Below are 21,293 nucleotides of genomic sequence, written 5' to 3'. Positions count from 1 at the left end.
GGAGAGTAAAAACAGTTATTCCAGAGAGAAAATGCTATCTTGAACATAAGAATTTTCTAAGAACGAGAACTGTAGAAAAGTAGACTAGGCTGCTTTCTGAAGAAGTAAGCTTGACCTTTGGAGGTAGACACTGGATTGTGTAGCCATCTATTCTTGGCAAGTGGGGTACTTAGAAAATTGCATTTGAATTATCACCTGTCAGTAATGTTAGGAAGATTCTTGAGTTATGGGAAAATGTACTAGATGAATTCTAAATCTTCCAATTCCAAGGTTTTGTTACTTGGATTGTTTCTATTGGTCTTGTATCAAAGCATGTTTTGTCTAACTTGCTCCATATTGAATTTTCTCAGGGCCCACTCAAGAAATGTATCTATTTACTAAAACCAAATCAATATTATATGAACCAAACATAATAGTGGTCTCGGAAGTTCTTTATTGCTTTTGCCAAACTGCTCAGTTTACCTTGATTTTATTATTCATAAATTTTAGTGATGTTTGATTATTCTTAGAGGAGAAAGATTTTCCTTGTTTATCCCTGATCTTATAAATACAGAAGATAAATACTAAAAGCATCAGGGTTTGACATACTTTATTTTTCTCATTATAAAATGGACATGTTTAATTTATCACATAGGGCAAAAGCCATATACATGAGGAGGAAAATAAAGATCACTTACCTGTATTAGTTTCCTAGGGCTACTATAATAAGTGATCTTAAACTTGGTGACCTAAAACAACAAATATGTTCTCTCACGGTTAAGACGAGGAATCAAGGTGTCAGTAGGGCTCTGGTTCCTCTGAAAGCTCTAGAGAAACGATTCATCCTGGCTTTTGGTAGCTCCCAGCAATCCTTGGTATTCCTTGGTTTGTAGCTGCATCGCTCTAGTCTTTTTTTTTTTTTCTTCATATGGCCGCCTTCTGTGTGTCTCTGGGTGTCCTCTTACTTTTTTTTATTTAAGATTTTATTTATTCATAGAGAGAGGGGCAGAGACACAGGCAGAGGGAGGAGCAGGCATCATACAGAGAGCCCGACGTGGGACTCGATCCAGGGTCTCCAGGATCACGCCCTGGGCTGCAGGCGGCGCTAAACCGCTGCACCACCAGGGCTGCCCGGGTGTCCCCTTTTAAAAGGACACTAGTCATTGGGTTTAAGACCTACCCTAAGCCGGTATGACCTCATCTTTCCGAATTACCTGTACAAAAAGACACTTTTTTTTTTTTTTTCCAAAGTTGGTCACATTCTGTGGTTGTGGGTGAACATAAATTTTCAGTGGATGTTATTCAATCCATTATACCTAAAATCTTCTGTTAATATTATTTTTAATTTTTTTTGAACATTTTTATTTATTTATGACAGTCACAGAGAGAGAGAGAGGCAGGGACACAGGCAGAGGGAGAAGCAGGCTCCATGCACCGAGAGCCCGACGTGGGATTTGATCCCGGGTCTCCAGGATCGTGCCCTGGGCCAAAGGCAGGCGCCAAACCGCTGCGCCACCCAGGGATCCCTTCTGTTAATATTTTTATACAAAGATTTTCATTTTGCTCATGTCTATTATGAAATTTGGATTTGGTACACATACTACTTTGGACCTGCTTACTTCACTTGCTATTGTGAATATTGTCTTGTGGCATTAACTAATTTCCTGTACTTTACATTTCCAGTGTTTCAAATTAATTTAACCAACACTCTCTTGACATATTTCTGTATTGTCCCCTCCTTTTTGCCATTACAAATCAGACAATTTGTGTATTGGAAAATACATGTATGACTGACTGGGAAGGACTGCTTCCCTTTTTTACCTTCTCTAACACTGCTCATTTTCACATGTGTGTGGTTTGCATTAGCCATAATGGTAGATTCTAAGGGGACTGAGGAGAACAGAGCTTCCAGGAAGTGGAGAACACAACATGCCTAAGACTTGAAGGCTTTCTTTCCATGCTGATTTGAAAGCTAGACTTGACCTGACATATGTGCTAATCCTTCTAAAGACTAATCAAAGTCATTACTTACATCAAAATAAAAGTATTGAAGATAAATTCTGGGGCAACTTAAATTTTCTGGAACATTTTTGTTGGTGGTTTTTATAATGAAAGCATTTAAATCTATTTTGGTGGAGGTCATAAACTTAGATGCTTAGAAGGGTAAGTAATCAGTAAGGTTGAGAAGTTAAAATCATCATAAATCCTAAAAAAAAAAAAAAAAAAAAAAAAAAAAAATTCTGAAAAACAATGTTTTGGCATGCCCCATCTAAAGGAGCATACTTTAGTTACTTCTATTTTATTATTTATTTATTTATTTATTTTATTATTTATTTTTGCTATTTGTGAAAAATGAGCCTAGTGTTACCAGACTGTGATTTTTTTTTTCCCCCAAGACAAGATACTCCTATTTTTTTTTTTTGTGAAACATTCCAATTTTTAATTACAAATAAATTTAAATTACAAGAAAACACATTTTACAAGGCAAAAATAGATTTGTAGAGAATATTTGCTTTTATAGCACCAGCCTCAATTTTGACTTGTTTCTTAAGAGTGTACACCTTTCTGCTAAATTCACTGTTGTATTTTTTTATAGCCAGAGTTTCAGGTTGCCACCCCTGTTAAGTAACCCAAACTCAATGACACTTAGCTTGGGTATTGGGAGGAAAAAAGTTTGTACACTTTCCAAATATGTTAGCACATAGTTGGTCAACCTTAAAATTGTAATGTCAACTTAAATCCTTTTTATTTATTTTTGCAGTCAATTATTTTTATCTTTCAAGCATCTCAAAAGGTCAAATGGAGAATTTTACACTCTGTACATAAAAACCCTAATCTTACTGGAATAAGCTACAAATATTGATGAGCAACTTAAGACATGAAGGAAATCAGGATATCATTGTTTGCCAAGAACAATTTGGATAGCCTAGATCTATGTAAGGTACTTGATTTAAATATTTATTAAAAGTGTCATAATTGTAGTATTTGAATTTCCTTTTATAAAGGTTGAATACTCTCAAGTATACCTAGCTTTATAATTCTCCCATACGTACAATTTTTAGAAGTAAACATTTTCCCAAAGTGATCTAAATTATAATGTATATGGTTGCCACTCAAATAATACCTAAGAGTATTAATACTCATTATGGTATATTATAGAAACAATTGGGGGACGCCTGAGTGGCTCAGTTGGTTAAGTGTCTGCCTTCAGCTCAGGTCATGATCCCAGGGTCCTGGGATCCAGCCCCATGTGGATCCTCTCCCTGCTCAGTGGAGAGCCTGCTTCTCCCTCTTCCTCTGTGTGCCACTCTGCCTGCTTGTATGTCCCCTCTCTGTCAAATAAATAAAATCTTTTTTAAAAAAAAATTAAAGAAATGAGATAAAGTGTATAAAGTTTAATATTTTTTTAAAACTTGAAAAAAATAATTTTTAATTTTTTGTTTGAAAATAATACAATGCCAATTGTATGATCATAAGATCCTAAAAATTAGTTCTTTACTCTTTGCTCTTGTGAAGTTGACAGTTGACTTGGTTGTCTTCAGTGTGTATTATGTCAGTCACGGTATTTGCAACCTAGTTTTCTTGCACCAGTTTAATTGTCAAGTGAAACAAACTGATGTATGTCTGACTAAAATTGATTCTCCTGTAATGGTCAATCACAACTTGATTTTCCATAGAGAGTCTCCTTATTTCTTGGTTCAGTCAAAAGATACAAAGAGCTATTGACTAGAAAATGACTTGAGCTCCAAACTTGTAATGGAACAAGGGAGAACTTAAAGGAAAATATTGACAGAAAGCGGTGTTAGAAAATTCACACTTCTGTCGCGCTCTCATTCCGGTGGTTTCCCAAAGAGGGTCTGTGTGCAATAGATAAGAAATTTGTGGAAGAGAAAAATAATCATGACCTATATAAGTTGATGACTTGACTGCTCTGCAGAAGCGTTAATACTATCTTCCAGATTGGGTTATTTTAGGGGAAAGACTGTGCAGATACTTTAATTTGAACTTCCTTTAGTTCTCATAGCTATCTAACTAGTGACACATGTTAAATGATACGAAGAAATGTCTTTGGCTGACAAATTTTAAATACTTAAAATTTCAATATAATGGCATTGCCCTGATAGAAATCAATACAACTTGTTAAAGTCTTCCAAGTTAAGAAGTTGTAGGAATCTTTCCAGCAATGATCCATATGCATCATACTATGTTGGATAAATACTGGAAATAGTCAAATGAGTTTGGTCATGGTGCAAGGATCTATATATGTATATAGAACTAGTTTGTTAATTTAGAACACAAGCAAATTGATTTATTTTTCATCAATTAAGGAAAAGTTAAATATATGCATTTTCAAATACCTCAAAACTATGGACTTGGGTGTGCATGTGTATATGTGTATATAAAAGAATATGCCCATATTTTATAAGGTATATTTGAAACTAAAGATGACTCAGACTGCTTTTCAAAGCTACTTTATTGAAATGGAATTCATATGCCATAAAACTCATGCTTTTGAGGTGTATAACTCTGGTAGTCATGGAATTGTATAATTGTCACCACTGTCTGATTTTAGAACATTTCTTCACCCATTAATAGTCAATACTCATTCCTCCTCCCTGAGGCCCTGGCAACTACTAATCTACTTTCTATTTCTGTGGATTTGCCTATTCTGAAAATTACATATAAATGGAATTATACAATATATAGCCATTTTTGCCTGGTTTCTTTCATTTAGGCAAATGTCTTCAAAGTTAATCCATATCATAGAGCATGTATCAATACTTATTTTTATGACTGAATAATGCCACATTTGTGGACAAACCATTTCATTCTTCCAGTTGACAGACATTTGGGTTGTTTCTACCATTTTAAACTATGTTGCTATGAACATTCATGAATAGGCTTTTTTGTGTGGACACTTGGAATTCTCTTGAGTATAAACCTACCAGAAGGGCTAGGTCAAAGTTACTTTTTATTGAACATTTAAAATAACTGTCAAACTGTTTCCCAAACCCTTATAGCAGTGTATTAAGGGGGTTTCAATTTCTCCAGGTCCTCACTAACATTGGTTACTCACCAGGTTTTTCATGTTGGCCATCCTAGTGAGTGTGAAGGTGTGTTTTGCTTTGTTTTGCATTTCCTTGGTGACTAATGAGGATTTTTTTCTTTCATGTGCTCAATGAAGAAATGTCTGTTTAAATCTTCAGCCTTTTAATTGTCTTTTTAAGACTTGTGCTGTAGGAATTCTTTATATTATGTGGATAAAAGTTCTTTATCTGACATGATTTAGGAAGAATGTTCACTTGAAAATATCCTTTTGAAGCAAAAATATTATAATTTTTAATTTTTTTTTGAAAAATGTGATTCATTCTCAGTACTTTCTGAGAAGCAAGTGAAAAACAATGGATTATTTAAAGGCTCATATCTGAAAATGCTGAGTGGGGCAGGACGAAGCTAACAGGCTAGAACAGTGCCTTGCACATAGTAAGCATTATGGCAGTTGTTAAATTGAAATGGCTTGACGTTGAAGATCATATTGTTTTTGAGACGTGATAAAACCCAAGTTAATCTGAGAAGCTTTAAGCAATTCTTTTTGACTGGATTCTATTAAATCACCTTGTTTTCTTATGACAAGTACCCCCATATTTAAAAAATAATTTTGATCCATTTGTGTAGCTTTATTTGGCATACTTAGTCTATTGATGCACTGTCAGATATAGATTACAGTAAATTACAAATTTTTCTTACTGCTTATCTTTATTTGAAATACTGATCAGAAGGATTTGAAGCACTGTCATATAATGAAAGAAAACTCACGTTTTTAGTGGACACAGGTCAGCTTTAAAACAATCTTAGTTTTCAACATATTTCCAAAAAGGCATTTAGGATAGGTAATTTTTATATATATCTTTTTGCAATCTCAAATCTTAAAATTAAGCAGTTTAAACCAAATAAAACAGAAGTGATATTAATAATATTCCTGGAGCATCTTGTGGTCTTGAAACTGACTTCATTTTGTTCCTTTAAAATGAGAACAGCATTCTTGTGGAGAATCCTTTTACTTAGTGCTGAAAGATTGACCTTGTTTTGTTCTTGAGATCATGCCCTACAAGCCTGATACTTTGAAGAACCTCTTCTATGTGGAGATGCAGATATTAAACCCTTTAATGCTCAGCAAGGACTGTGGAGTGCTTTCCCAGGTCACTGAGCCACACTCTCTCAATAGGTAAACTACTTTGGACATCTTTGCATTAAGCATGTGCTTTTCCAAGTCACTAGGGTTAACATTTTATGTGAGAATTGGAATTTCTGCAGTGAAATTGTGGTGGTTTGAAATAATAGCAAGAACCAGGCACTATTTAATAAAAATAAGCTCTTCAATAAGCATTTATTTAATCTCTATTTTATACCAGGTCCTTTTATAGAATATACTCAAAAGACTTTTTAATCCTCAATATCCCTCAACAAAGCATTATTAAATCTGTTTTAGAAGTTGAAAAATCTGTGCCAGTGAGAGGTTAGCTGGCTTACCCCAACTCCCATTTATGAGCATTGAACCCAAATGGGGGTTCCAAACACTTAAACTCTTTTTGTTTTCACATCATGTTCACTCCTGATTAAGGGAGGGACTTACTGTGTTTGTAAAAATACCTAAAACATCCTGAGAAGTAAAAATGAAAGATCTAATCCAGGGTGCTCAATTTTCAATGTTGGCAACATTGGTTCCACTCTTCATATTGTCCAGTCCAACAGCGTCTGTGAAACCAGTAACTGAATTGCTTTACCAAGTAGACAGAACTGATTACTTCCCGGGTCCATGTTGCCCTTTGTCAGTGGTTCAATTCCAACAATTTCCTGTGTTCCTATTTCCCGTATACTTCACAAAAGTTCAAAGAGCCAAACAGTTGAATGACTAATAAATACTGGTGCTCTATCACTCTTTTTCATGCAGTAGTGTGTCAGCGTTGGTTTTAATTTTTTTCAAATAGAGGCAGTGTTTTTTTTTTTTTTTCCATGTAGTGACGACTTTTAAGATCTACTCTCAGCAACTTTCAAATATATATTATAGTGTTGATAGTCCCCATTCTATGTACTATACCTCAAGAACTTATAACAGAAAGTTTGGACCTATTGACCATCTTCATGATTTTTTTTTTTTTTTCACTCCCCACCTCTGGCAACTACCAGTCTGTTCTCTGTGTAGACATTTGTTTTTTTTGATACCATCTGTTGATGATGTCATACAGTATTTGTCATTCTCTAACTTATTTCACTTAACATAATGTTCTCAGTGTCCGTCCATGTTGTCACAGTTGGTAAGATTTCCTTTCAGTGGTTGAATACTATTCCATTGTGCATATGTACCACATTTTCCGTATCTACTCATTTTTCGATAGACACATTGGTGGTTTCCATTCTTGGCTATTATAAATACTGCTACAGTGGGCATGGAGAGGAGTATCTCTCTTGGAGACCATGATTCCATTCCTTTTGAATATATAAGTAGAAGTCGAATTACTAGGTCAAAAGGTAGCTTTATCTTTCTTTCTTTTTTTTTTTTTTTTTTTTTTTTTTGAGGAATCTCCATATTATTCATAGTAGCTGTCTCAGTTTAAATTCCCATCAACAGTGCATACAGATTGCCTATTCCTACTTCCTTGCTAATAGTCATTTCTTGTCTTTTTGATAACAGCGATTGTAACAAATGTGAGATGATGCCTTATTGTAATTTTTGATTTGCACATCCCTGATTAGGGACATTGGTTTGCACATCCCTGATTAATGACCTGTTTTTGTGTACCTATTGACCATTTGCAGGTCTTCTTTGGAAAACCGGATATTCAGTATCTATGCCCATTTTTTAATTGGATTGTTTTTTTTTTTTTTTTACTATTGTGTGTTCTTGATTTAGATATTAATTCTTTATTAGATAAATTTGTGAATATTTTCTCCAGTTGGTAGGTTGCCTCTTCATTTGTTGGTTTCCTTTGCTGTATAGATGCTTTATGTTTGATACTTTTTTTTTTTTTTTTTTTGCTTTTATTGCCTCTGCTTTTGGTGTCCTGTCCAAGAAGTAATTGCTAATACCAATGTCCGGGGAAATACTACTTACCTTTATTTTTAGGAGTTTTAATGTTTCAGGTCTTATCTTCAAGTCTTTAATCTAGTTTAAGTTGACTTTTGTGTATGGTAGAAGATAGTGGTCCAACTTTATTCTTTTAAGATTTTATTTATTCATGAGAGACAGAGAGACAGAGAGAGAGGCAGGCTCCAGGCAGGGAGCCCGATGCAGGACTCGTTATTGGGATTCCAGGATCATGCCCTGGGCTGAAAGCAGGTGTTCAACCCTGAGCCAGGGATCCCCAACTTTATTCTTTTGCATATGGCTGTTTAGTTTTCCCAGTAGCATATTGAAGAGACTGTTCTTTCCCCATAGTATATTCTTGGCATCTTTGTCATAAATTAACTGACCCTATTCATGTGTGTTTATTTCTAGAATCTCTATCCTTTCATTCATTTTATGTGTCTGTCTTGATGCCAATACCATACTGTTTTCACTACTACAGCTTTGTAATGAAGATTGAAATTGAGAAGTGTGATGCTTCTAGCTTTGTTAAGATTGGTTTGGGTTTGGGGAGACTTTTGTGGTTCTATACAGATTTTAATATTCTAGTTCTTCTTAAAATGCCATTGAAATTTTGAAATTGCATCGTATATGTAGATTCCTCTGGACAGTATGGACATTTTAACAATAGTCTTTCCATTTACTTGTGTGTCTAATTTCAGTGTCTGATGGTATTCAATATATAGGGTTTTTTTTTTAATCTCCTTGATTAAACTTAATCCTAGGTAGTATTCTTTTTGATGCAATTGTAAATAGGATTCTTTTAAGTTTTTCTGGTAGTTATTATCATACAGAAACAACAGATTTGCATAGGGATTTGTCTATCCTGCAACTTTACTAAATTTAACAGTTTTTTTTGGTGGAGTCTTCAGGGTCTTCTGTGTATAACGTCATCTGCAAATAAGAACAATTTTACTTTTTTCTCTGATTTGGATGCCTTTTATTTCTTATTTTTGTCTAATTGCTCTGGCTAGGACTTCTAATACTATGTTGAATAAAAGTTGCAAGTGTGAATACCATTACCTTTATTACATTAAGGTGTATTTACCCTGTATCCTCTTGGAGAGTTTTATGAGTGAACATTGAATTCTGTCAAATGCTATTTAGCCTCGCTGTGTTTATGGCATTTTTTTCCACTTTTTTCCCTTGTAATCTCTAGTTTCATTCTATTGCAAAAAGATGCTTGAAATGATTGCAGTCTTCTTAAATTTGTGAGTTGTTTTATGGCCTAATGTGATCTATTCTGGAAAATGTTCCAGGTGCACTTCAAAGGAACATGTATTCTGGTTTTGGATAGAATGTATATATTTAAGTTCATTCAGTCTAATGTGTCATTCAATGCCACTGTTCCCTATGGATTTTTTTTGTCTGATTTATCCATGAATATACGTGGGTATTAAAATATTCTATTATTGTATTATCGTTAATTTTTCCCTTTATGTCTTTTACATTTGCTTTATATATTTAGGTGCTCCTATGTTGGGTGCATAAGTAGTTGCAATTGTTAAATCATCCTGTTGGATTGATCCTTCTATCATTGTCATCATTTATTGCCTTTCTAGGTCTTTTATTAGAGGGTTTGTTTTAAAGCCTATGTTGTCTGATATAAATATATTATTACTCCAGCTTTTTTTTTTTTTTTCACTTCTATTTTCATAGAGTATTTTTTTTTCCATCTCTGCACTTTCAGTCTGTATATGTTTAGGTCTGAAGTGAGTCTCTTCTAGGCAGCATAAACATGGATTTTGTTTCATCCATTCAGTTACCCTCTATCTTTTGACTAGATATTTAGACCATGTATATTTAAAGAAATTATAGGTATGTACTAAGTACTATTCTTTTTTTTTTTTTTAATGAGCCTGAAGTATGGTTTTACAAGTATTTCTCCATTTCTTTTTCTGCTTTGTTGGGACAAGATGGCTATAGACAGATGGAGCTGGGTATTTTCCTTCCCCAGCTCAGTTAGGCTGTGTTAATACTCCAGCAGATTAGGCTCTGGTTAACTAGTACTCCCCCCCCCCCCCCCCCCCCCCCGCCTCCAGGGCAAGCCTTGTTAAGAAGGGTGCTTTGGTATATTTCAAAATTTTTCCCTTTCCCTTTCCCCTGCTATAAGTGGGAAGTCTGAGATGTGTCCACACTGAGCCTCTGGTAATCTGACAGTTCCATTTCAAGTTTTTCTGCCCTAGGACTGGTTCCTGTGGTGGCTTATGCTTGTGAGTTTCTGTTCTTGTAAGTCAACTTCCCTGTATTCACCTATCCATCTCTCTAATCTTGGAGACAGTGAATTTCCTGGAGTTCCTCTCTTAGGCCCTAGGAGAGTTGATTTTTTTTTTTTTTCCCCCATTCTATTCGGCTTTTCACTTTGTTAGGATGGAGTGGTGACTTCTAGCCCCTTACGTATAGAATCAGAAATTGCAAGTTCTTCTGTGAAGAAGAAATCAGGAAGTGTAAGTCCTCCAACTTGATTATTTTTATCAGGATTGTTGTGGCTAGCCTTGGCCTGGACTTTCTATATGAATTTTAGGACCAGCTTGTCAATTTTTACAAATAAATGATGGGAATTTTGATAGGGATTTGGTAGTATCTGTAGATAGTTGGTGAATATTGCCATTTTAATATAATTTGATCCATGAAAATGGGATATCTTTCCATTTAATTAGATCTTTAATACTAATATATTTATAACTTTTTTCTGTTACCGAGATGATCATATATTTCTGTCCTTGATGCCACTTTTTTTTTTTTTTTTTTTTTTGCGCTAATGCCCAAGCTTGCCTTCCTGGAATAAATACCATCTGGTCATCATGTATAATTCTTTTTCATGTTTTTGGATTTGGTTTGGTAGTATTTTGTTGAGAATTGTTGCATTTATACTCATAAAACCTATTGGTCTATAGGTTTCTTCCATTGTGGGGTCTGTTTTTATCAATGTAATACTGGCCTCGTAAAGGGAGTTAGAAAGTATGCCTTTGTCTATTTTTTTTTTTTTTTTTTTGGAAGAATTTGACAGATTGTTAGCGCTTCTCTAAATGTTTGCTAGACTACCAGTAAAGCGATTTGGGATTAGGCTCTTTTTTGTAGGAAGCTTTTATTAGTGTTGTTACTATCATAATTAATCTTTTTACTTGTTAAAGATCTGTTGGGATTTTCTTTCCTCTTGAGTCTGTTTCGGTACCTGTGCCTTAGTAGCAAATTCTTCATCTCACCTAGGTTATCTGATGTGTTGGCATACAATTTGTCATTGTATTTCCTTGTAGACCTTTTTATCTGGAAAGTCAGTAGCAATAACCCTTGTTTCATTTCTGATTTTAGTAGTTTGAATCTTAAGCTTTCTCTGTATCCTGTAAGTCTCCCCTTTAGTAAGTCTAACTAGTTATCAGTTTTGTTCATCTTTTGAAGCACTAACTTTTGGTTTTGTTGGTTTTCGGTTTTTCTGTTCTCTATTTCATTTACTTCTTTTGGGAGTTATATTCTTCTTTGGATTTAATTTGCTTTGATTTGCAAGTTTAAGTTACTGATTTGAGATTTTTCTTCCTTTCAATAGCAGTAACTCATTTTATTGCAATTAAAAGGCAATGTTACAGAAACTTCCTATAGATCTGGGAGAAAGTGTTATTCATACTAAATTATGGAATAATTTGTCTTGGGTAATATGATTGCATATGAAAAATACAAAAATGTAAATATGGATGCTTCTACATCAGCACTATCCAAGCCCTAAAATTTGGTTGATTGCATCTGAGTCCACACTGCTCCTTTAGGTAACACAAATAAAACTGAAAATTGCCTACTTTCTCCTTACTATTTATGATATTGGCAATTTCATACCAAAACTACAGCAAAGAATGGCTTTGGAAACATCATTACTTTAGTAAAAAGTTTGACACATAAATCTGTTGGCCAGCAAATTCCAAATGATCCTAAGTATTTATATCAAAACTCTTGGTCTTTTCATTGTTTGATCACCAAAACAAAAAAGTGATAAAACAATCACCTTAAAAAAATCCCGGAGAGTGATGTGGGGGAGAGACAGCAAGAAGGAGAGAATCTTAATTAGGCTTCATGCCCAGTGTGGAATGTGATGCAGGGCTTGATCCCACAATCCTGAGATCATGACCTGAGCTGAGATCAAGATTTGGGCACCTAACTGACTGAGCCACTCAGGCACTCCAATCTATTTGTGTCTTTTAAAGGGTCTCTTTTTAACAGCATATAGTTGAATAATATTTTTTATCCACTTTGCTAATTTATACTTTAATTTCTAAATGCTCTTTTTTCCCCCACCTGCTAGTCCCATTTTTTTATGCTAAATATTTTCTGATCCAGCATTTTAATGTCCTTGTTTTTTAATTTTTATTAGTGATTGCCCTGAGGATTAGAATTAACATGTTAACTATAATCTACTTAAAATTAATACTTGCTTAATTTCAATTGTATACAGAAAGTTTGCTTCAGTATATCTATATTCCCTTGACCCTTTGTGCTGTTGTCATGTTTATACATTAGTTTTTTTGCACATTACATCTTTGTGCACCACAAACATCAACAGTTCTATAATTGCTATAGTCAGTTGCCATTACATAAAGAGAAGAAAACAAATATATTTATTCTCTTTTGTCTGTACCTGTAGTTAGCTTTTTCTATGCTCCTATTTCTTGTAGCCTCAGATTTCCTTCTAATGTCCTTTTATTTCAGCCTGAAGTACTTCTTGTATTAATCCTTTTGAGACGGATCTACTAGTAATTCTTGGATTTATTCATCACGAATATCTTAACTTCATTTTTGAAGGGTAGTTTTGCTTACATGGAATTCTTGGTTTTAGCATTTTGTCAATGTCCTCTCACTGCTTTCTGGATTCCATAGTTTAAGATGAGAGACTATTTATCTTACTATGGGTCCTGTGAATAAGATTGGTCATGTCTGTCTTGTTGCATTCATGATTTTCTTTGTCCTTGGCTTTCAAAAACGTTTAACTATGATGCTTAGATCTAAGTGTAGGTCTTTTTTCTTTATCCTACTTAAAGCTTGAGTTTCTTGGATAGTAAACCAATATTTTTCATCAAGTTTGGGAAGTTTTAGGTCTGTGTTCAAGTATTCTTTATGTTCCTTTGTTTCTCCTCTTTAGGACTCTCATTTTGCATATTTTTCCCCACAATTCTGTCTTTGTTCATTGTTTTCTTTTTATACATTAGACCAAAGAGTCTCAACTAACCTCTCTTCAAATTTGCTGATTCTTTATTTCGCCAGCTCCTACCTGCTATTGATCCTCTCGAGTAGTTTTTATTTTAGCCATTACTTTCCCATTCTAGTTTTTCTATTTTTTAAAAAATGTGTATCTCCTTACTTTCTATTTGGTGAAACCTTATATTTGTTTCTTAGACAGTTTCCTTTAGTTCCTTGAACATATTTAAAATAGTTAATTTAGTGTGTTTGTCTATTAAGACCAACATCTAGGGATCCCTGGGTGGCGCAGCAGTTTGGTGCCTGCCTTTGGCCCAGTGCGCAATCCTGGAGACCCGGGATTGAATCCCACATCGGGCTCCCGGTGCATCAAGCCTGCGTCTCCCTCTGCCTATGTCTCTGCCTCTCTCTCTCTCTCTCTGTGACTATCATAAATAAAAATAAAAAAAATAATAATATGAGCAAACTATTAAAAAAAAAAAAAAAAACCAACATCTAGGCTTCCTTAGGGGCAATTTGTATTAACTTCCTGTGTATGGGGCATACTTCACTGTTTCATTGCATGCCTAATGATTTTCTGTTGAAAACTGGACATCATTAACAGATGCCTTTGTTCTAGAAATCAGATCCCTCCTTCATCAGTTTTGCTATTTGTCCTGAACTAACTTTACACAATTGCTCCTGATTGTTTTAGTAAATACCCCCAAAGAAAGGATTCTTCTCACTGACAAGTTCTGAGTCAGGTCAAATAAATGCCAATCCTGTCAGTAGTGGTTTTCAGAGAGCTGCCAAATAAGTCACCTGACAGTTCTCTGGGAATGGGGCTGCTTAGGGAGCTCCACAATCCATTCTTCCCCAACAAATGGCTACTGGGATGATGGTTTTCAAAGTGGATTTGAAAGGCTGTTGGTCTTCATGAATATCACAGAAGTAGAGCAGATGAAAACAAGGCGAAGTAAAAATACCACAAAATAAAAGCACAAAAAGCCCCACAAAAGCTTGCTTTTACCAAGATACAGCCTGTTTTCTTGAATAAATGGTCCCTGCATTAATGAGAAAACTATTGGTTAATTTTCAGAGTTTTAAGAGTTGATTTTGAGTTTCTTTTCTATTTTAATTGATTTTTGAATGTTAATGTAGAATCTACTATCACCTATTTTTTTAAATAAAAATTAAAAATTCATAAAATCTGCTATTTTTGAATAGCATTGTGTTTTTGACTTTATATTATTGGTTATATCTATGATAGCAATATTTAAAGTTTTCAAATGATAGGATCATTACAAGGTTAAGTTTCTCCTTATAATCTATTCAGTCACAAATAATTTACAGGATCATATATAATGCATATATTTGTATATCATGAATATCTTACATCATGTGTCCAAGTAAAAGACTTTAAAAAATGTCCTTACATGCAGTATATCTCATCATTTTATTTTTTTTCCCCTGCTCTTTCTCAGTAAACTTTTAAGAGAAACAGATAAGCACTGTTGATCTGCTGTATACCAGGAAGTACTAACAAGCTTTCTTCTAACACAGAAGTGAACAGTATGGTATCTTGACTCAGATTAGTTTTTGTGTAGCCATTGGAACTCCTCAAAAATATTCTGGTTCTCCTTCCATGCCCACAGAGGGATGCATTTCTCCATTCCATTGGAAGTTAAGTGTATCCTTGTGACTTTGACCAATGAAATGTGAGAAAGTATGTGTTACTTCTGGTCAGAATCTTCAGGTATCCTATTCCTTTTCTCCTGCCTCACTGATGGTGGATACATGGCAAGATGGCACCTTCGTTAACTGGGTCTCTAAATGACCAGCAAGAATACACTATACTGCTGACGAGTAGCATGAGTCAGAAATAGACTTTGAATATTTTAACCCACTGTGACTTGGGGGTTGTTTCCCAATTATAACCTTGCCTATCCTGATACAAGTTAAAATAGCTCTTCCAAGGAGTAACTTTGTGACTTAAATGCAACTTGGTCCCAAGTAGAAGACCCAAAGTAAAATTATTTTATTTCACTGCCCTCCTTTATTAGAAAAACGAAGTTGAGGCTGAAGGCCATACAGCTGCTTAGTGGATAAACAAAGACTAAAAGCCAGGCCTGTTCCCTCCCAATTCAGTGCTTTAGTACCCTATTAAAAGACATTTAGTGACCTTTCTAATGTCAAATAAGGGTCAGAATCTTTATTCTCAGCAACATTGAGACAAGATATTCTTCACTCCTCATTTTTAGTGTTTCTGGAAGTTTGACAATTAATCTAAGACTACACAAGAACAGTGGGAATAGTCTATTTATCTCTGCATGTTATGACTTGCTAACATTATTCAGATTTTTTTATGCTGCGCAGTTGAGATGATTCTCAAATATGTGTTTCCACTTGCTGTTGACAAAGTGAAATTTCAGTGTTGTCAGCTTGTAAAACTTCAAATCCTAGATGTCAGGCAATGCATCAAAACCTAATTCAGAAAAGACAGATATTGCTTCTTGTATCAGAATGTTGTTTAAAGCCATTAGCTATACTGCAATTCTCTTTGAAGAGTTCAAATTATTCCATTCTCTAAAATGACATGTAGGGGTCATTCTCTTTCATCCAAAAAGCATTCAAACTACTGTAAATTATTGCTTATTATTGAAAATACTAAAAATTAGAATAAGTGTGATATATTGGCAATGGTTTTAATTATTGACTTGTACTTAATAGATTTGCTGTGGCATTATATTTACTGTGTTTTATTTTTGTCTACTCTCACCTTAGGGTAAGATTTGCTTAAGTATTGGAGATAAAATAATTGAATGCTTATTTTCAGTTAACTATAAACAACATAGGTATACTACTTCCAAAAATGTTAGTAAATAAGTGAAATGAGAAGACTTTTAAAAAGTTGAGATTACACATTCTAGATGATACCAGGCTGAATATGGGGCCCAGTTAATTTAGTAATTGAGTAAATACTTGGGTAGCTAATACTCCAAGCACAGTTCTTGGCACTAGAATAGAGCCAAGAACAAGATAACAACTCTGTGGTTGCAAAGTTTACATAATAGTAGGATAAACAGGTAATATAAAAGTAAATGATATTAGCTAATAAATGCTAGGAAGAAAATTATAGAAGAATATGGGGATAGAGAGGGTGTTGTTTTTAGAGAGTTATCTCTTAGGAAATGACATTTGAGCAGGAATATGCATGATGTGAGAGAGTGAGCCATGCTATTAACTGGGGGCAGATTGTTTTAGGAAGTACGGAGTATGAAGATCCTAAGGAGGGAAGAGTATTGGAGACTTGCAAAGAGGCAAACAAAGTGTCATGAGCAAAAAGAAAAATGACAGGAAATGGGAGGAAGAAGATAGCCAAAGCCAGCCAAGGTAGGATCTAATAGACTGCAGTAAAGATTTAGGAATTTATTTTGGATGTTGGAAAACTCCTGCAGGGTATCCAGGATCTAAGTGATAGGACATAATTTCCATTTTAAAAAAAACTTACTTTTGCTACTGTAGGGAAAACTGACTATTGATTTACCAGAGTAGAAGTTTTCTTGGAGAACCAGGTAATGAACCTAAGAGAAATGGAGCTGGTTTGGGTTAGGTTGGAATAGGATATTATTGAGATGTAGTTTTAACAGGATTCACTTGATGGGTTAGAAGAAAACTTATGAGCAATATGGAGGCATTAAGGGTGGCATCAAGGTTTTTACTCAAGAAACTGAGTGCGTTATGGCAATGACTGCTGTGACAAGGACCTTTTAGAAGAACATGTTTGACAAGGGTAGATGAGAGAATCCAGGCAATCTCCTCATCTACAAGGGTAGATGAGAGAATCAGTTTTGGATTTGCTAAGATAGAAATGCCCATTAGATATCCTAGAACAAGTAGGACGATTCAGAGATGAGGTTCACTCTGAAAATATAAATTTGGGAGTCATCAACATATAGATTGTATTAAAGGCCATTGGGATGGACGAAATCACATAAGGGTTAAATGACACTATAGCATTTAAGGGTTGGGGAAATGAACAGGTCCAGTAAAAGCTATGTAGGTAAGAAAGAAATCAAGAGAATATGGTATACCAAAATCCAAAGTGTAAAAAAAAAAAAAAAAAAAAAAAAAAAAAAAAAAAAAAAAAAAAATTAGGGCATCCCGGGTGACTCGGCGGTTTAGCACTGCCTTTGGCCCAGGGCGTGATCCTGGAGACCCGGGATCGAGTGCCATATCAGGTTCCCTGCGTGGAGCCTGCTTCTCCCTCTGCCTGTGTCTCTGCCTCTCTCTCTCTCTCTCTCTCTCTCTCTCTCTCTCTGTCTCATGAATAAATAAAATCTTAAAAAAAAAAAAACTTGAAGTAGTAATGAGTTGTATCAAATGATGGTGAGAGTTTAAGAAGGTAAAGGAAGATTGGAAAAGCATGGGGGTAGAGAGGAGACTGGAGCTGCCTTAGATAGATATTATAGCACTGTTTTATGGTAACAGTGATAGAGAAGAGAGAGGAAATGATAATGTGATGAGGGAGAAGAGAGAGGAAATAATTGCCTCAGAAAAGCTCTGGAGGAGACAGAGATGGGACCCAGTATGTGAGACAGGATGGCCTGCATAGGACACAGTGAGTCCACCACGTCAGCATGGAGGCAGAGCACACATGGTTACAGATATTTGTGGATTGGAAGATTCAGTGGCAGAAGAATAAAGAAGGGCTGTTCTCATTTTATTTATACTTATTTATTTTTGGTGGAATTAGAAGAAAAGCCATTAGTTCTGGGTAAACAGTTTGTATTTTTGACTTCCTCATCAGACTTTTTATTAAACTTTGGGATTGTGTCTTCTCTATCCTCATATCACACATCAAATGTCTGGTGCACATTAAATACCTCATGAATGATTGTAAAACTCAATAATGTCTAAAAATTACTTTTGCCTTCATCCTTACTATGTAATTTGAACATACTTACACCAATGTTTATTTCATTGGAATAAAGTTCAAGGCAGGGTTTATGGAAGGCTGATGTTGAATATGTGACTTCAAAGCCAGGACCTCCTCTGCTGACATTTAATTTTACTTTAGAAGTAGAGGAGAATTGATCATCTCAGAGTCATTAGACTATAGATTAGCAAAACATTTAAAGAAATATATCCAAATAGCCAGACCTCTTTTACACTAAGACAAATGTTTGAATGCCTGAGAACATTGTCAATGGTGATCCTAGCTCATAAAAATATATGAACCACTTTCCAGGTGAGAGATGGAGTCTGAAAATTTCAGCCGTTTTGAAAAGAATCCCAAGAAAAGAGTAAGTTACAAGTAATCATTGTATACATTTTTCTGTGTTGACTTTGAGTTTTCTCTCACAAAGATTTTTTTAATCTCAACACTTGACACTTTGGTCTGGATAATCCTTAATTGTGGGGATGGCTGGGGGAGCTGTTCTGGACATTGTAGGATGTTTAGTGGTATCCTTGGCATCTGTTCAGTAAATGGCAGTAGCACCTCTTTCCCAAATGTGACAGTATCTCTAGACATGGCCAAATGTTCCCTGTCTTCAAGACGGGAAGGGGGATAGTGGGCAGGTTAGTGGGGGGAATCGCCCTGGTTTGAGAACCACTACTGAAACACACAAAAAAAGATAGGTTTCCTTAGGCTTTTGGCTGGGTTATTTTAGATATAGGTTATTTTTCTGGTGGCAGGGGGAGTCTTTAGAGTTTTTATCTAATTAGCGTGTTGCTATGAAGCTATTATTTTAGGAATGGCAATTGAGACTGTTAACTCTCATTTCACATTCATAGAGTACCTCCATCCTGGATACATTACAAAATATTTAAAGCTAAATACTCATCAGTAAGAAAGTAGCCAAAACTGTCATGTGAAAGGGGAATGCAATTGCCAGAAATATATTTTCAGAAGTCAGAACTATGGCCATTGGTGCTAATTATGGAGACATATTTTGATTCATAAGAAAGACGGTTCTGATGATCAGCAGTGTCTAAAAATGAAACCAGCAGCCCCAGAGTTCCCTTTCAAAAGAGTCAATCTACCCAAAGACACATGGGAATGTTTCAGGAATACTGCAGAGGGAATTAAAGCACTGGTTGGATTTGCGGCCCCTTATAGTCCTGGGCGTTCAGAATGAGCAGGAGAGCCATGGAAACACCCAGAATGAAGTTGTACCAGACAAAAGGAGAGAGGAAAAGGCAGAGGAGCAGTAACGGGAAGCAGCAAAGTTGAATTGGTGTTAAGGATATGTAAGGCATTTCATCTGCGGGAGGGTTAGCTCGGGAGGAGGAGGAGAGGGTTAAAATGCATGAGCTTCCTCATTTTGGGATTCTCTGCACTCTGGACTTAAGACTTGACACCATTCCTTGAGCTGTCTTGACTGTATCTCAGGACCATACAGTAAGTCCATCCCCACTTCTTTATGGCAGCTCCTACCACTTTCAAGGGTTAGCACAATGGTCATAAGAGTCCCCTGAGTGCTCGCTAGGCACACATACGTACAGGGCCACATGCAGAGATTCTGATTCCCAAAGCTTTTGTGAGCCAGTGATTCTGCATTACGAGTAGGCACCCTTGAGAATGCCAGTGCGGCTGGACCTAGGATCACCGTTTGGACATTATTTCCAAACATGTAGTTCATCTTGCTTTCTGACTCCTACCCAAGCCCTGTGGATTTTGTAGTTTTCCCAGGAAAGACCGATTTCAAGGAGAGGAACAGGTAAACTACATGAAGTATTGAACCTCTAATCTGACTTTCACTACTGGTATGATTTTCCTTCCCAGAGCTAGAACCAAAAGAAATGCAGTAATTTTTTTTTTTTTCCTGGAAATGTAATAGATTTCTTTAAGTGGTGTAGAGGAGGGGGAGAAAACTGGGAAACTAGAGTTTATTTTCTGGTAACAACAACAAATTCTCTGATACTCTCCCTTCTGAGTGACTGTAAATTCCCAAGCTCAGAAAGAATGTGATAGTACTAAAAAGAAAATGTTTAAAAAGAAGTCAGTGTAATTACCTGCAGTCCCACGGAACACTAGTGACACAGCCTCTCCTTAGCTGAGTTCCTCATGGATAGTCTCATTTGAAAGAAATTACTGTTGAATCCACTGAAGGGTCAACTAAACCAGAGTGATTAAAGATTTGTGCCAAGTTTTTACAACTTAGACCAACACCAGCTTGTCTTCTATTTTATACTCCTGGAGTGGATAATTTCTTCTGTCTTGGGCTATGTGAGTTTACGATAATCTAGGTGTCCTCAGACACAGAAAGCCCAATGGAAAAAATATCTCTAGGTATAGTTGCTTCTATGGTTTCCTGCCTGGTGACTGTGAACTCTCATCATTGACTTTTTATTTCTTGTCCCTGATTCTCTCTATATCTCCATTAGAATTTCAGCTTTGTCACCTACCTGGTTTTCTCGGTTAAACTTCCTTTTGCTTTGTCTACTTGAACTTAGACCCTGATCCTTGGTCAAGCTTGAAGAACTGTAGCGTATCCCCGATCTAGACTGGTCAATCTTTCGTGATACAAATGGAAAAAGTGAATGCAGTATTTGTCTCTTGTTTTCATATATCATTGATTCAGAAGTAGACTTAACACAAGGTTAATTGAGGTTCTGCTTTGGGCCCTTATTTGCTTAGGCCCTTTCTAGGACTGAAGTGGCCTTAGTAGTGTTTGCGTATGGTCATGGTTTTAGAATATTTCCAGAGAAAGCTCTTTTGACACCTATCTCTGCCAGACTGCCACCTCCTTCTACTAGAGTGCTCCTAAATCTATCCTTTCTTATTCGTATGACTGTGTTCTTGTGACTCTGGGACTTTTGGAGATGTAGATGAAGAGAAGTAGTCAGGAACACATTTAGTTTGGTAGATATGTATATTTGTTTGTAGTTATGTATTTATGAGACAGTCACATTCATGACTCAAGATGGGACTTGCCTCTAGAAGTTACCCATTGAGCCAACACACCTGGTGAGTTGTCAGGAAGGTGCAGTTCCTATTACAGTATGAACAAGTCCCACAGGA

At 35.7% G+C, this 21,293-nt stretch overlaps 1 protein-coding gene across 1 annotated transcript in view; it reads left to right on the top strand.

Annotated features, from left to right (window-relative positions):
• Positions 1-21,293, top strand: part of LOC140624535 (uncharacterized) — a 332,074-nt gene that overhangs the window by 303,915 nt on the left and 6,866 nt on the right. Inside the window, exon 5 of the mRNA XM_072811446.1 lies at positions 18,516-18,570. Coding sequence (XP_072667547.1) covers positions 18,516-18,570 — 55 coding nt within the window. The remainder of the gene's footprint in view (positions 1-18,515; positions 18,571-21,293) is intronic.

This window comes from Canis lupus, chromosome 34 (assembly GCF_048164855.1).
Source record: "Canis lupus baileyi chromosome 34, mCanLup2.hap1, whole genome shotgun sequence".
In the NCBI taxonomy this organism is placed as follows: Eukaryota; Metazoa; Chordata; class Mammalia; order Carnivora; family Canidae; genus Canis; species Canis lupus.
Note: the sequence above shows the minus strand (reverse complement) of the source record. Positions and strands in the feature narration are given on the sequence as shown.